General features: G+C 43.0%; 2 protein-coding genes across 2 annotated transcripts; one reads left to right on the forward strand and one right to left on the reverse strand.

Moving 5' to 3' along the window:
• Window positions 1-2,371: 2,371 nt before the first annotated feature.
• Window positions 2,372-10,725, reverse strand: rtn4ip1 (reticulon 4 interacting protein 1). Its single transcript, XM_034525626.1, has 9 exons — window positions 10,192-10,725; window positions 8,514-8,662; window positions 7,552-7,620; window positions 7,179-7,303; window positions 6,920-6,968; window positions 6,462-6,598; window positions 5,991-6,174; window positions 4,203-4,295; window positions 2,372-3,366 (listed from the first exon to the last, which is right to left on the reverse strand). Exons 1-9 carry the CDS (start codon window positions 10,472-10,474, stop codon window positions 3,256-3,258), a joined length of 1,200 nt encoding a protein of 399 aa, XP_034381517.1. The 5' UTR covers window positions 10,475-10,725; the 3' UTR covers window positions 2,372-3,255.
• A 98-nt stretch (window positions 10,726-10,823) lies between these two features.
• qrsl1 (glutaminyl-tRNA amidotransferase subunit QRSL1) lies at window positions 10,824-15,821 on the forward strand. The gene is made up of 11 exons (XM_034563424.1): window positions 10,824-10,926; window positions 11,574-11,733; window positions 11,815-11,913; window positions 11,988-12,084; window positions 12,189-12,350; window positions 12,464-12,639; window positions 13,771-13,883; window positions 14,406-14,598; window positions 14,730-14,847; window positions 15,050-15,255; window positions 15,442-15,821. The coding sequence occupies exons 1-11, from the start codon at window positions 10,903-10,905 to the stop codon at window positions 15,687-15,689; spliced, it is 1,596 nt and encodes a 531-aa protein (XP_034419315.1). The 5' UTR covers window positions 10,824-10,902; the 3' UTR covers window positions 15,690-15,821.
• Window positions 15,822-16,085: the final 264 nt, after the last annotated feature.

The raw sequence follows: 16,085 nt of genomic DNA on the forward strand, positions 1-16,085 counted from the left end.
TCACAAATAAACCTGAGCTGGGTCCGGTATTAAAGACAACAACCTCCCTCCACATCTGTCTTTCCCAACTACATTAGCATATTATTATAGCATCGCACTCAATGCAGGTGCAGCCTCCGACCACTCCCTCATTACATATTATTTCTCTTCCCTTAGTTTAATTCCTGCCCCAGTTCAAGCCGGTTACTCTAAGGAATGTGGACGTCTCCCCCCCCGTCACTCTTATCGTTATTTGGTCTGAACATCCCGGCCCTGGCTCTACAGTCTCCTCTCTACCGGTTAATACTGGACCAACACAAGGCCGCTGTGTCTGTCTACGTCTGGCGTTCTTGGATCTAATCTTCAGGGAGAGAGAACAAGTTTTAACACACGCTACTATATGTGTTGTGGACGCACACAATTTGAAACTGTGACTAATATTCTTTATTAGTCAGTGGTGATCGCCGGCTCCACTAGCCCATGTCGACGGTGTGTGAATGTTAGTTAGTCCTGATGGCTCCTCCCATCACTGTGTGAATGTGTGTGAATGTTAGTTAGTCCTGATGGCTCCTCCCATCACTGTGTGAATGGGTGAATGATGTCATGTAGTGTTAAAGTGCTTTGAGTGGTCAGAAGAGGAATGCGCTATACAAGTAGAGGTCCATTTACCATTTACCCTGCTGTCAGGAAGCCCCTGAAGGTTCCTAACTCCCAGCAGGACCTGGATGTTCTCCTGAGGAGAAACAGAGCAAGTAAGCACAGAGCGCTGTGAAATATTATATCTTCATTGTTATCATCATTATTATACATTATTGTAGTCGGTGAATTTACCTCAGAGTCTGAGGAGGGCTGCAGATTAGCGGGGTCCTGAACCGGACCAGATGGATCACCTGACCGGGCTACTGCTGCACTGGTGGATGGGCCTCGAAGAAAGTCCCCAACATCTCCTCCTCCTCCTCCTCCTCCTCCTCCTCCTCCTCCTCCTCCTCCTCTTCCTCCTCCTCCTCCTGCGACTCGATGGCAGCAGCCTCATCCTGAATGTTGGATGTTCCATCTCAACATCAAGATGAACATTAGCAGAAATCCTTCAAGATCATAAAGAAATGATGAAGATCATGTGACACAGTCGTTGTTTGAGCTTGAAATCTATAACAGAGGAGAACAGTCACATTACAGTATGTTCTTCAGTACTCGTGTCAGTTTGTAATAACAAGTTTTTTTATCAGAGCAAACTTCGTATTCAACACTTTGAATCTTCTTTAAAGAATCTTTAACTATCTTTAACTTCTAATAACTATTATGTATTTTTCCACATGAACACTTAACTATCTTTAACTTCTAATAACTATTATGTATTTCTCCACATGAACACTAAAACACAACAAGACTTGTTTGAAAAGAAAACTCTCCAAGGTCATTACAACTGTTGACTTATACATATGAAAACACGGGACACTTTCTCTTGGCTTAATATATCATATTATAATAATATAATATATCATATAATAATATAACAATATAACATTATAATAATATAATATATCATATATAATATACTATTATAATATATAATGATATCATAATATAATACTGTAATATATACAGTAGTATATAATAATATATAACATATAATAACAGTCTTGTACAGTGTTTTGTTCTCCATGTAAATAAACAAATTTGTTTTGCAAACCCTTCATACAAAGTAACATATTTTTGTTAAAGACTTTCTACAACCTAAAAACATGAAAGACAATTCAAAAATATGAAACAGCCCTCGACTGTACGAATCAAGCTTGTGTGGCAGGCGTCCCCAAACGTTTGAGCAGTCGAGTGTTATGAACGGCATGGAAATGAAAAAGTGTCAAATAAATCACACGCAAGCCTTATTGTTCATGCTTAGCTCAAGGATTCAGTGCTACTGGTGTTCAGAGCATTCAACTCATCACAAGTCCATATTTAGATCACGTGATGTGAGATTTGAGCTATAATTTCCTTACCATAAATAATTAAATTGAGCCACGTAAAATAACTAAGGCCATTAAATTCAATATAATTATTATGATGAAGCAAAATATGTAGTATTGAAAATCAGTGATAAATACCAAATATCTACCAACAGTAACACACCCTGCCCATGTAGGTTGACTATTGCATCTTTCACTTTCATATATTTGTATACCAAAATAATTATTTCTGAATTTTCAGACTCATTATTGAAGCAGTGATGTTAATATTATGGAGGAATGGCTGAGAGGCCCTTTATGCTCAAGCCAATAAGGGTTTGATTTGAGTGTAATTCATGTTCAGCATATTTTAAAATTACAGAGAGCATCTTTAAATGTAATAGAAGTGTTTTTAAACACCAATTAATTGTGAGATAAGTAGAAACTTTAGTTCGTATGATGTTTATTTACAATATAATACAATGTTATATTGTAGGATGAAGAATATAACGTTTGTTGCCACTCTGAGACTTTTCATGCCGCCAAATACAACAAGTGTCAAGGACAACAGAGAAGAGAGAAGGTGAATGAATGAATACAATGTTTAGAAAACCTGAATCTGACATTGAAGCGCATTAAAAGGAGCTCCTTTGTCTTCTTCGTTGGTTCTCAGAGTAAAGATACAAGGTGTTGGAGAGGAGCAGCAGACTGAATGGAGACGATGACATCAAGGTGAGTAGAGGTGGGCCTAAAAAACATGATCTCCTGTTTACAGCTGCAACAGTCAAATTACATGATTTTCATAATTAAATGATTGTGTCCGTAATATATTGGTTGTTTTTGCATCTCCATTCTCACACAAAACACTGGAGGAGCAGTCATTAAAATAATGGCATCATTATATAATATAGTAATAATATAGTATGCCATAAATACATCATACAAAATATCCCATTATCATGTGTGATAAAAAGCCATACAAATTTCAAAGTAAAGTATGCCACACAAAGTATCATAGTAGAAGAATAGACATTTGTTATATTTCTTTGACAGTTGATGGTTCACACTTCACATACATTTTCATTTCAATGATAACTGTCATGAAGGTATAGGATTTATTGCAGGGTTGTTTTATTATAATTAGTTTAAGATGGGTGTAAATGTGTATGTGGGATTACTCCTATTTTACATGGTCAAACTTGACTAATTGCTCCTTTAAAAAACAAAAAAAATTAATTGTAAATTATCACAGAATTTTTATCAGATAATTTTATTTTCCAAGCCAGTAAGAAAAGAAAAAAAACTTTTCTAGACAGTGCTATACGTCTTCTCCCTATTTGCTGATCTGCACCACTGTCTTTCCGCGAGCATGACCCTTCTCCATCTTCTCGAAGGCCTCAGGAACCTGGGAAAAGCAGAAAGTGTCCTCCACCACAGTCCGAATCTGATAGAGAGCACACAGAGGTCAGTCAGAGGTCAGCCAGAGGTCAAACGAGCCCCGTTTCTCAACTATAGTGAATTACAATATCAGTGAGGGACGATGATGCCTTCAATGATACAAATGAACCTCAGGTATTTGTGCAGCACGTAATAAGATAGAGGGGTGTTATCTGCATAGAGAGTGATAATCCCAGTTTAACTCACAATGTAATCACACCACAGTATCACCAATACTTTGTTGAAGTGCCAAATCCGAGGGACCAATGAACACTGGTAGACTTTGTGTTCTGTGGACGTGAACGCCAATGTTTCTAGCAAGGGACGTTTCACTAGAATCTTTTGAGAGGGTGAAATGTGAGACATTAATCTAACCATCTAATCTAAATGGCCAGATACTACTCGGGAGAGGCGAGAACATTTCTATTTGACTTATTTATTGGTCATTTGTGTGGATTGAATCATGCTAATCAATAGACATCTTTAGCCGCTTTGCTGTTTGCTGTGCAAGCTTATGGTCAATGGGGCCGACTGTAAGATCGCAATGCCACAACAGAAGATTTAAACAACCAATGGGGTTAGCTCTGCTGTGCCACGTGGGTACTTTGCAGAGCAGCCTGTCTCTCAATCTGGAGGAGCGAGCGTCAGCCCGCTGCTGTGTGATGGCCACAGCTATTTAATAGATAGCTGTGGCCGAAGAAAAGGCACGAGACGGTGTCTGAAACTGATGCTTCAAGCCAAAAGAGCCCACTTTATCCCCCGATGTGCATGTGGTGATACACTAACTGGTGTCAGTTCATTGCCAGTCCCTGAACAGTTTAGAGAATACATCTGGTACTGTACCTGTCCTGCATCCACCATTTCCCTTATTTCATCCAAGACAGGGCCGCTAGGTACAAAGAACCCCCAGCGGTAGTGAACGCCTTTGACTAGGTGCTACGAGAAAACAGAAGGAGAGCAAAGGCATGGCAGCAAATTAAAACGTGCCGGTTCTTTACTGCTGGCAGTTAAAGGCCGGAAGTCGTGTTGAACTGATCAAGTTACTGTGAGACGTCTGAAATTTCGTCTTTTTACCACTTATTTTACCCTCTTCCTACTTCCAAGCAGTATGAAATTGTTAGTTCTTGTTGTAAAGGATACATTAATAATAGTAATAACCATGGGTCTCCTTCAGGGCTTATTCAGAAACGAGGACACTGTGACAACCAAGCCAGCTGTCGGCGCTCTGGCTTTTCCTTTTTACTAAGAGAGCACACAGCGTACTACTTACTGTGTGTGTGTGTGTGTGTGTGTGTGTGTGTTTGTGAGTAAACCAGGAGGTGAGTCCTGGAGGTGCACACTACTTCCTGTCTTTAAACCCACACGCTACATCGCTCTCATAATCCTTTTTACGTACACTTCTGCTGCGTCAGTCTAAGTATTTGATCACAGACTGTTGTTCTGATTGGGGGGTATAGTGTGGATGTTAACGAGACAATGCAGCTGTAAATTCACTCAGTCTTACTTATATATTATATTGTTTGGATGAGCTGAGCCCCATCACAAGTCTATTGGAGTTCAGCTTCAAGCGGGAGAATGTGGGCCACGTGGCGCTTGTAGCTGTGACCAATCTTTGAACCAAGAAGGAAGTAGAGGTGTTCAGACTCTACGAACAACGTGAGTCAGTTGACACTGTGGTTAGGACTTGAGTGGAAAGACATGGTGATGGTGATGGTGATGGTAATGCACGGATACGGATACGGATACGCACACACACACACACACACACACACACACACACACACACACACACACACACACACACACACACACACACACACACACACACACACACACACACACACACACACACACACACACACACACACACACACACACACACACACACACACACACACACACACACACACACACACACACACACACACACACACACACACACACACACACACACACGGCGTCCTATTCTAAATGTGTCCAGACCATAACACACCCTTAATGTTCTGCAAAAGCATTAATGAAGTTAGAGGTAATCACACTGGTGACGGAAACTGAGAAACACTGTCGCCATGGTGACTGGAAAGATATCGCAACGCCTGTGGTATTGATGAGCGGATCCTTCTTTGTTCTTCTCAATGCAGTTTTTTTTTTTTTTTTTTTTAAAATCAGACTCCTAAACTGTGTGACTCTAATCACGACTGCTCTTTTTTTATAGTCTGTTTGACTCTAAAAGGACCATAATTTACTAAATAAACATGCTGTGTTGAAGAAGAAATATTGTGGAAAGTCTTCCTCGAGGAACGGGGGGGGCTGTTAGCAGATTAATGCTGAAAAATGAGATGTTAAGCAATTACATACGAGTGTCATCTCCTCTCAATACATAGTCTGTTTGGAACTCCACACACGTTTGGCCATGTAGTGTACGTAAACGCCGCCTAGCAGAACCGATGATGTTCTGATGTTTTTACAGGGTCAGACTGGCAATAGTAGCGTGCCACATTTCTACCTAATATGTCTTTTCCTGGAAGAAATCAAACTAGGACATCTCTGCTGAATTAAATGTAAATACTCCTATTCCTACAACACCTACTAGCAGCAAGGTGTAGCACAGTGTTATTCCATCATGATCACCTTGAGGGCTTTGGTGGCCACCGTGGCGGCATTCTGCATCATGCCGTCAGCAATGCCCAGCCTGTCGGTGTTCTGGAGGAACGGTGTGACAAGGGTGACAAACTTGGCGCCACACCAAGGTTTTAGCAGAGTCAGCGCCCAGCGCTCCGTGTCTCCCCCAACGTTATCCAGGATCAGGTCGAATCTTGAGGGGGAGAGGGTTTGTGACAACAAGGAGACACAAGCAAAAAGATGAGAAATGAGTCGCTCGGCAGCGTTAAAGACTAAAATAAACAAAAGGGAGAAGTTGTAGGTGAGGTAATAAAAAGGGGGATTGGGAGGGAGATTGAGTCGGAGTGCGATTAAGTTAGTTAGAAAATTGAAGAGCTCCCACACTAATAAGCCGACCGCAAATAGAGGGACTGGGTTGCCTTGGCAACAAGGGCTTGTCACACACGCAAACACACACGCGCACACACACAATCCTCTCACTTCTCCAGCGCACCGAGCGGCTCCTCGACGGGCCCGGCGGTGTAGTCCACCACGTGGTCCGCCCCCAGGCCCCTCACAAACAGCTCTGCATTCTGGGAGCAGGTAACGGTCACGTGGGCTCCCCAGGCCTTCAGCATCTGGACGCAAATTAAAGTATCAGCTGTTTTGTTGTTGCATCATTTGACGTCCGACTACAAAACAAGTACACATTTAAGATTATTTGCATGCGAGCAGAGTGTTACCCAATTGTTTGAGAAGCACACAGAATGTATAGACAATGAGATCGAGGGTCACGTCTGTGTAATGGGGGTTACAGGCAAAAGCGCGTGGCACCATCTGACACCCGACGGGGGAAAGAGACTTTTCATGACACCGCTGTGTATTTCACTATCTGTGTATGATTATATGTTTTATTATAGGCTCTTCTGGCCTTGATCATCCTCCTCTTCATCTCTTACCTGTATAGCAAACGTTCCCACTCCCCCGGACCCTCCGAGGATCAAAATCCTGCAGGAAAGAGACAGGAGGGGAATTATTATGCATGATTATTATTATCGCCAACGTTTTCTTCACCAATGTTTCCGTGGCACATCGCCCACAGGCTCATTACAGGAGCAGGATAACGGGGGCGAAGTGGAGATGTGTGTGTGTGTGTGTGTGTGTGTGTGTGTGTGTGTGTGTGTGTGTGTGTGTGTCAGTGTTTATCCATCCCCTCACCGCTTCTTGGCACAGTTGTCCTTACTGAGCCCACCAGTGTTGACCAGTGCCGACCAGGCAGTGGATGCCGCATAGGGAACGGCTGCTGCCTCTCTGTGGCTCATGGACTTTGGTTTGTGGGATACCTGAACACAACACACATCAAGACATCAGCGTTGGGACATTTACTTTTGAAATGTAAGAGGTTACAAATGACAAGTCGCCCCTTTTCAAAATGTCATGAATAGTATTAGAGTATTATTACAAATGTTTCAGACTTGTCATGTTCTACCATCACAGCTACATAAATAAAATGTGACACCAAATTGGATCAACAAATAAGGAAACCCAACACACAGAGAAAGAGGCAAACCTCAACAACATTGAACAATACCTCGTTGGCACTCAGCACCACGAACTCAGCCAAGCTGCCCTGCTTCCACGGTGGGATGGCCGCCCACACCTGGAGGAGACAATCATCAACCACAGACCCAAACAGCTGATGTCCACATGGCTGTACAGTTAGTTCACAGTCGTTTAGTCTGTGGGAAGTGATGAATCAAATCAAAAGTAGCACATGTGTAATGTCGAACAATGAGTCACTCTATTTGTAGTGCTGATGTCATGAAGCCCCAGTTCAACCTCACACAAACACCGGGGTCCTTAAGACTAAAGTGCCATCCAAACACAAGTGATAAACACAAGCTCATGAAGTGAACTTTAAATATGAAGAAAAAGACTCATAGTGGAATTATGATGTGTTTGAGGGGCAGTTGAGGATGAGCTAAAGAACCGACAAGAGCTAAAATCATTCAAAATAGAAATACACATTATATATTAGGCCGGCAACACCGTTAGTCTCCTTATCAGTTAATCCGCCAACTAATTTCTAAATTAATCGTTTGTTCCATTATCTAATGAAAACGGACACATTATTACCTTCAGCTTTTTTTTCATTTAATTGTATTGCACTCTTCGTCTGTACAACAAACCACATGCAAGACAAAAACATTTCCGCACAGCCTCACCCACTCTGATCTACTCTGTTCAACGCGTGTCTCACTATATGTCATGTCATGTTTGGCCATGTTAAACCCCCAGTTGCCAGTCAAACCATTCAATAATGTCATTTGTACTTGGATACAAAATTATAAAGATTATTTTTTTGCTTAATTTAATTGAACTAAGTTCATCTTATTTATCTAAAAGCAAAAGTTGATACAGTTTGCCACACAGGATGTAACAGCACTTCGCGTCACGGTTCTCCAAGGCGAGTGGAGGTGCGCGGGACGCAAGCGGTTTCTCGAGCACGCGCCTCCCTCCGCCTGCTGCTGCTGCTTTTTTTGCATTGTTTACCTCATCCCACTCTCTGAAGTACTTCACGTCCAGGCCGCACTCCATGATGACCCCGGACACGTCCCTCCCCAGGATGAGGGGGAACTCGCTGCTGGACTTGATATTCAGAGGGTCTCTCTTCATTGACAGGCTCGCGGACCCGTAGCCATCTGACGGGGAGAGAGAGTCTCAGATTGCATGTCGAGGTCATCAAAATAGAAGTACTTTTTTGGGGGGGGGGGAGACTGTTAGACTAACAGAAAGACACAAAGATGATCGGAGACACCAAAGTCTCCTGTTCAAGTCACTGCAACTAATGATTATTCAATCTGCTGATTTTTTTTTCTCAAATCATCTACTTGTTTGATCTGGAGATTGTTAGGAAAGAAAGTGAAATATTTTATATATATATATATATATATATATATATATATATATATATATATATATATATATATATATATATATGGTGTTTTAGTAAGTACAATTTTAGTAAGTACAATTTTTTTTTTACAAACGTAAAAACAGATAAAAAAAAAAAAAGATTGCTATTCGATTGGTAGGCCGGTACTTTTAAGAAGAATGGCCACAGACTAGTTCACAGTGTAAGATAAGAGTTAATGCAGTCTCCAAACTCCACTGAGCAACATAGTAATTGTATCCATCATTGTGGGTCCTACAATCTGTCAGACATCTTGGATAGTCGATCTGGTCAGGGGGTTTTGAGGAGGCAGGAAGTTGGTTTATGCAGGCAACACCTGCTTAGACAACGTTTCAGATGAAATGTGTGAGAACTGGCACTATGTGTGGAAGTCGTTGAATGACTTTAACTACAAAGGCGCCTGCGGAGTAACCTGAGGAATCGGGGCTTTATTATGAATCTAATATAATCTATTCTTCTGCAAAAAAGAAGAAGTGATCGGTCACATGTAGGGTTGCTTTTAACAAGTTACTCTGGTGACAAACATGCTTGTGTTCAGCAGGGATGAGAGGACAATCCGATGTTCAAGTAGGACGGGAGCCTGGGCCTGGCCTCATTGGTCCGGCCTCTTTCGCGATGCCTCCTGCCTGGTGGGCCCGGCCTCCTGCCTCCGTGGTCCTGCCTCCTGCCATGGCCCTGCTGATGCCCCCCCTCCATCCTCTCATCCTCCTTCTGTCTCATGGATTGTGGAGGTATGGATCGTGGTCCATGCCTACTACTCATTATTCAAAACTTACATTTCCACTTGAGCGACCTCAAAAACTATCACTGCTTGTTCGCCCCCCACACAGTGCTGTAACTGGAGCTGTGTGGTGGAAGATTCATTTGAAGCCACATATAAACCACAGCAAGCGTCAGTCTGGGTCTCTGCATCCTTTACATTACATTACATTACATTTAGTTGACTCTTTTATCCAAAGCGACTTACAATCATGTTACATTCATACACTGTAGACACAGCTACAGGGAACAATGCAGGGTTAAGTGTCTTGCTCAAGGACACATCGACTAGCGCGGGGATTGAACCACCAACCCCCTGATTGAAAGACAACCTCACTGTTGAGTACCTATTTTGCGTAAAAAGATGATTGGGGGGGTCCACTGTATTAATTTCGTGGGATATGCAGTCACGTGTCACACGTGGACTCCATTTGTTGCTATTGCATTCCGCCTCTGACACATCTGCTGCCACTGTCAACATGCACGCTTGTCACTCACCTCTCATGCGGACGTCAAGCGGGTTCAGTCCCGCTGAATGCACTCGGACAATGACCTCATTGGGGTAGTTGATGACGGGGAAACCGGCATTTTTGGTGAAGCGCAAGGCTTCATTGCTTCCATATTTGTCAATGACCCAGGCGGGCATTACAGTCATGCTGCGTGTGGTCGTACTGACCGGTCCATTCGGACTCCCGTGGCAGCAAACCGCTGTGTTCACACGTGGTACTTTACTGTGGCGAAACAAGCGCCCGCAGGACACGACGCGTCTCAAATGACTCATCTTTCACCACCTAAAAGCTTAGATACTGTCGGGTGAACTGGTGGAACTGTAAGTTAGCAATCCCGTCCGGCCACTATGCTACATAACAGTCAGTTGGAGTTTTCTATAAGCCACGAATTACATTCTGTCTATAAACGTGTGTGTTCTTACGTAAACATGTCTAACGCTGTAACATAAATCCAAAGTATAAGGTCATTTCAAATCGCCGTCCTTATCCCTGAATGTCCCGTTTCCGAGACCGGTGTATTTGAGCAGCCCCGCCCCCTCCGTCTTCCCACCAATCGGAGCGCGGGTTCTTCAGCGGCCGTCCAATCACAAAAGGCGCTGTTCAACGTTGATTATCGAAACAAACATGGCGGCCCGCTGGTGCCGCACACCCTGCAAAGGTTGTTGTTAATTTGAGAGGTTGTCACAGAATTACTTTAAATATGCTCGGCCTGACGATACGGGAGGTTAGTACGACTGTTTGCGTGTTCTCAGAGCTCACGTCGACCTGTTTGTGCTGTCAATTCATAACTAACCTAACGTTAGGAGAAGAATATGGATTGTCTGATACGTTTACTCCCTACATATTATCTGGCAACATTTTTAAAAACGTTATATCTGGTTGTTGTGTTGTCTGCATAACGGGGGACATTGTATTACACACTTGTATGTTGTGTAGTAGCTTTATGACGTTACCGTCAGCTACGTTGCTCTCCAAAGCTTCTATCGATATATGCTCGTGCACTTATGTTGTTGCGTCAAAATAAATAAAAATGATCCTGTCTCTTTCAGAAACAAAACATATGACACAACTTAGTTATTGAGTAGTTAATTTATAAAGAGATATCTTCTTTTTTTTTTTTTTACTCGTACGTAGCAGTAGGTTTATTTAGGCTTTAGTACAAAGTACTAGCAGATAAATGTTTCCTACCGGTGTCAGAAGTATTGGAAGAATGACCCCATATATTTATGACTCATATTATTGGAATTATTAGAATACCTACAAATTATACTTAACTTAAGATATAGGACTTAAAATGAATGCCGTGCCTACTACTTTTCCTACTATAACAAGTCAAATTGTCTATTGAGTAACTGAATAACTGATCTCCAGGTGTCTGCGGCGCTCAGGGAGGGAAGAATCTCTCCGACGGAGCTTTGTAGGAAGTGTCTGAACCGCATCAAGAGAACGCGGCATCTTAACGCTTACATCGCTGTCACGGAGGAGCTGGCCCTGAAGCAGGCTGGAGAAGCAGAAGCCAGACTGCTGCGAGGTGTGCTCGCGTGAGCCTGTATTCCCACACATTCTGTGCTCCAGAGTCGTGGGTGTTACTGATCTCCTTTTTGGTGTTCAGGTGCCCCCAAAGGTCCTCTGGATGGAATCCCCTTTGCAGTCAAGGACAACTTCTGCACAGAAAATATCAAGACCACATGTGCTTCCAGGATGCTTAAAGGTCCGCTTGAATCTCGGTGAAAGGTACCGTGTCTTACATGTTCTAATGATAACCCATCGTTACTTGTGCTTCAGACTACACCCCACCCTACACTGCTACAGTGGTGCAGAAGCTTTTGAACCAAGGGGCTATCCTCATGGGGAAGACCAACATGGACGAGTTTGCTATGGGGTAAGGCCATTGTTATCATTGTCAGAAAGAGACTTTTTTTTGTTTTGTTTTTTAAATATAAGATTACCGGTTGTCATCGTCTTATTTATGTATTTGTCGCTCAGTGCGGGCAGTACCGACGGGGCTTTTGGCCCAGTGAGAAACCCCTGGAGCTATGCTGCTCCCTACAGAGAGAGGACAGGGGCGGCGCCCGACTCCGACTGGGTCGTCACTGGAGGAAGTTCAGGAGGAAGTGCTGCCGCTGTGGCCTCGCTCACCAGCTACCTGTGAGGGGAACACATTCACTGGAGCTGGAAAACTGTTAGGAAGAAGACAAGAAAAACAACTTCAAAATGGTGTTCACAAATCATAATGTACTGTTCTGATAATTACTTGGCAGGGCTCTGGGTTCAGACACAGGTGGTTCAACCCGTAACCCCGGAGCACTGTGTGGTGTTGTGGCCCTGAAGCCCACTTACGGTCTGCTGTCCAGACATGGTCTCATCCCCCTGGTCAACTCCATGGACGTCCCTGGCATTATGACCCGCAGTGTCAGTGATGCAGCCATAGTGTTGGGTAGGAAACTCTCCATGACCTGTCATTGGATGAATGTCGAGCTTCGTCTTGATTATGGTTATTCTACATATCCAGATCTTTCTTTGAATTCAGTGGGACTTAAATAGAGGACGAGATAGTCGAGATACACAATTCTCAACCTGCCATGTAAACAATGCACAATGTAACATGTTTTAAAAAACCGTGCCCCCCAATTGGGGTGAAATTTACACATTATGGTTAAATTGTGTAAATATTACAATCAACATGAGCAAATATATTGATGTTATACATCAAATTAAACAACAGAACCTGGGCTACAATAATCAGTAAGCCATTTCAACAGAACTTAAACACCAACTAAAAGAATTATTAAAATATCATAATCATAATTTTGTCAGGAGTCAGCCCACTCAGCACGTTTTCGGAACTAGCAACCCGTAGCTCGGTGCTATCCGAAAAAGCCAGATAGCAAAGAGCAAGACGATTTAACACAGATTCTAGATATCTTTACAAAATCATTCACCAAAGCATCACCGAGATATGAGCCAAAGAACACAGCAACATTACCGTAATCGATTTAGCGCTTACAGTCGTTTTAAAAAAATTGTTTTTCTTCTTCTAATCAACAAAGACTGCTGGATTTGGATCTATTGAACACCATAAGTAATATACAAGTGAAATATATCGTTTGGTACATGAGAAAATTCCAATTGCACAGATTGTGCCCAAATGTCCATTTTGCATAATGTATCTGTACTAAAACCTCTAACTTTGTTCTGCTTCACTTTGCTCTGCATCCTTCCAAGAGATAATCATCCTTTTTTTTTTTTCAAGTTTTTTAATGTTTGCTATGTTTCATCTTTATTTACTCTTAATCAGTAACAAATATACTAATATTTACACATCTGAACAAAAGCTCACATGGTTTGCCTTTTATTATAACACCAATATTATTCAAAAAGCCTTTGTGGTTGCTGTGATAGACCCTTTTTAGTTTGGGTAGGTTGGTTTTTAAAAGGTTAAAGAACTATCCATGTAAGGGAAAGAATATGTGACATTGTCAATCAGTGTTGCAGTTCCATATTGTTGTGCATTTGTCATCCTGGGATCAAACGATGGACCTAACCGGGGTTGTGCTGTGTCACACAGGTATCCTCCAAGGCCAGGATACGAGAGACTCAACAACAACTGCTGCTCCCTCATCGCTGACGGAGCTACCCGAACACTTTGATGTCAAGAACATCTGTGTCGGCATTCCTCAGGTGAGTTTAGCTTTTCTGTGTTATCTCAGCACCTACTTTTTGGTTTTGAAATATACAAATCTTTTTTTATTCTTTTCCTAAATGTGAGCTGTTAGTAACTTTAGGTTTTGTTTTAAATATGAAAGGCTCGAAGATTACTGCAATCTTCAAGCTATCGGACACAAAGTGTATGATGCCGAACAGACTTGTATTGTGTGTGTGTGTGTATATATACATAAAAAGATTTGAGGACGTCAACAATTTGAAAAATGGAAAGAAACAAACCATTATTTTAGTTGAATAAAACATACAAAATCATCAATTTGACTGGCGAAGAAACTGTTGGTATTGTTATGCTTTTTGTTGTTGATTACATATTGATTTTTATTACCATATACACCAAGACAAATTCACTGTAGAGTTTATGTACATGTAGATGGTTTTGATTTAAATGAATAATTACAATTATTTATTTATTAATATTATATAAAAAACACAAATGCATTGATTCCCTTGTCCTCCCTGTGGCTTCATGTATGTCAGGAGTACCACGCCCCGGGGCTGTCTGAGGAGACTCTAGCACAGTGGAGTCGTGTTGCTGACATGTTTGAGAGGGCGGGGGCTCGGGTGAAGCGGGTATCCCTCCCCCACACCCAGCACTCCATCGTGTGCTACCACGTCCTGTGCCACGCGGAGGTGGCGTCTAACATGGCCCGCTTTGACGGCCTCGAATACGGTACGAAACCAGTGCACAACGCGTTAAGGGTGCATCGTGGAGCATTTCACACGTAGGGTGCTACATCGCACGTTAGATCACACATGGATTTTTTTTACTGTAGCAACTGAAAGCCGTCTCTCTTCTGTCAGGCCATCGTAGCGAGGAGGACAGCTCGACGGAGGCCATGTACGCCTCGAGCCGCCACGAGGGCTTCAACGATGTAGTGCGAGGGAGGATACTGTCTGGGAACTACTTCCTGCTCAAACAGTAAGGCGACATCAAAGCTGCTTTGCACCCTTCTGAACTAAACACCAGTGTGGAGCTGGCAGTGTGCCACTTTATCGTTTTCACCTTTTCTCCTTCACCTTTTTGGGCACTTGCCAAGTTGTCCAGCAGAGCTGGAAAAAAAAAAAATGTCAACACACAAAGCATTAACTGTCTTCATCCCCACCCTTCGTTTTTTCCCAAGGAACTCCGAACACTACTTTGTGAAGGCCCAGAGAGTGCGCCGGCTGATCGCAGAGGATTTCAAGCGCGCGTTCGGCTCGGGTGTCGACGTGCTGCTGACGCCCACCACCCTGGCTGACGCGGCCCGGTACTCTGACTTCACACAGGAAGACAACCGGACGCGCAGCGCGCAGGAAGACGTCTTCACCCAGCCTGTCAACATGGCAGGTACAGAGAGCAGAAAGGAAGTGTGGGAGGATTCAGGAACTTGTATATTCTGCATGAACCTTTCACGCACAACTTCTTCAGTTTAGTCAGTGGTTCTTATTTTGCACCCTATGAATAAAGGCTCATTGGATCACAAAGGGATCGAACTTTCCTTCAACCCGTTTTTCTTTTTTACTTCGCCCCCAGGTCTGCCCGCCGTTTCTGTGCCAACCGCTTTATCAAGCCGGGGCCTTCCCATTGGGTTACAGCTCATAGGCCCCGCCCTGCAGGACAAGAAGTTGCTCGGCGTCGCCCAATGGATCGAGCAGAGGGTCGGGTTCCCCTCCATTAGTGACTGTGGAGACCGAGGCAGCACCGGCCAAAAGAGAGCAGACTTCAGCTGCATGAGCAGAGCTGTGGACACAAGGGAAGCCACTGTTGAAAGTCACACGTGATGGAAAACAAGGGATAGACTCACTGCTCAACAACATGCATCATAATTTAAGTGCAGGGACATTGTGTTTAATCTGTGACCTGCTGCCGTGTGTGTTGTCTGAAGCCGGTGCCATTAAACACATGCAAGACGGGTCATTTGATAGTTTTATTATTCGGCATTGTCCATGTGAAATTGAAATGCGTCCAGTACTTTGTTTTATGACCTGCTAAACTAATAACATTCCCATTAGCTTCAGCTGTTCTATGTTTAGTGCTCATTACACGTGCTGAACATCAGCATGCTGCTGACATGAGTGTGGACTTTAGCATTCAATTCTAAAATTAACTATTCTAGTAGTATATATTTATCAGGTCAAATGAAGATATCGCCGTATACATATATTATATCCTTATGC

The sequence above is a fragment of the Cyclopterus lumpus genome, chromosome 22 (assembly GCF_009769545.1).
Source record: "Cyclopterus lumpus isolate fCycLum1 chromosome 22, fCycLum1.pri, whole genome shotgun sequence".
Classification (NCBI taxonomy): domain Eukaryota; kingdom Metazoa; phylum Chordata; class Actinopteri; order Perciformes; family Cyclopteridae; genus Cyclopterus; species Cyclopterus lumpus.

Bases quoted from the DNA above. Each gene is read 5' to 3' on its own strand.
- qrsl1 (XM_034563424.1), top strand. From the start codon at position 10,903: ATGCTCGGCCTGACGATACGGGAG. The intron at 11,914-11,987 runs GTCCGCTTGAAT...CTTGTGCTTCAG, and splicing joins TGCTTCCAGGATGCTTAAAG to ACTACACCCCACCCTACACT. The intron at 15,256-15,441 runs GTACAGAGAGCA...CTTCGCCCCCAG, and splicing joins CCAGCCTGTCAACATGGCAG to GTCTGCCCGCCGTTTCTGTG.
- rtn4ip1 (XM_034525626.1), bottom strand. From the start codon at position 10,474: ATGAGTCATTTGAGACGCGTCGTGTCCTGCGGGCGCTTGTTTCGCCAC. The intron at 7,621-8,513 runs GTAAACAATGCA...TGTCTCCTCCAG, and splicing joins ACTTCAGAGAGTGGGATGAG to GTGTGGGCGGCCATCCCACC. The intron at 7,304-7,551 runs GTATTGTTCAAT...TGTTGTGTTCAG, and splicing joins TGGTGCTGAGTGCCAACGAG to GTATCCCACAAACCAAAGTC.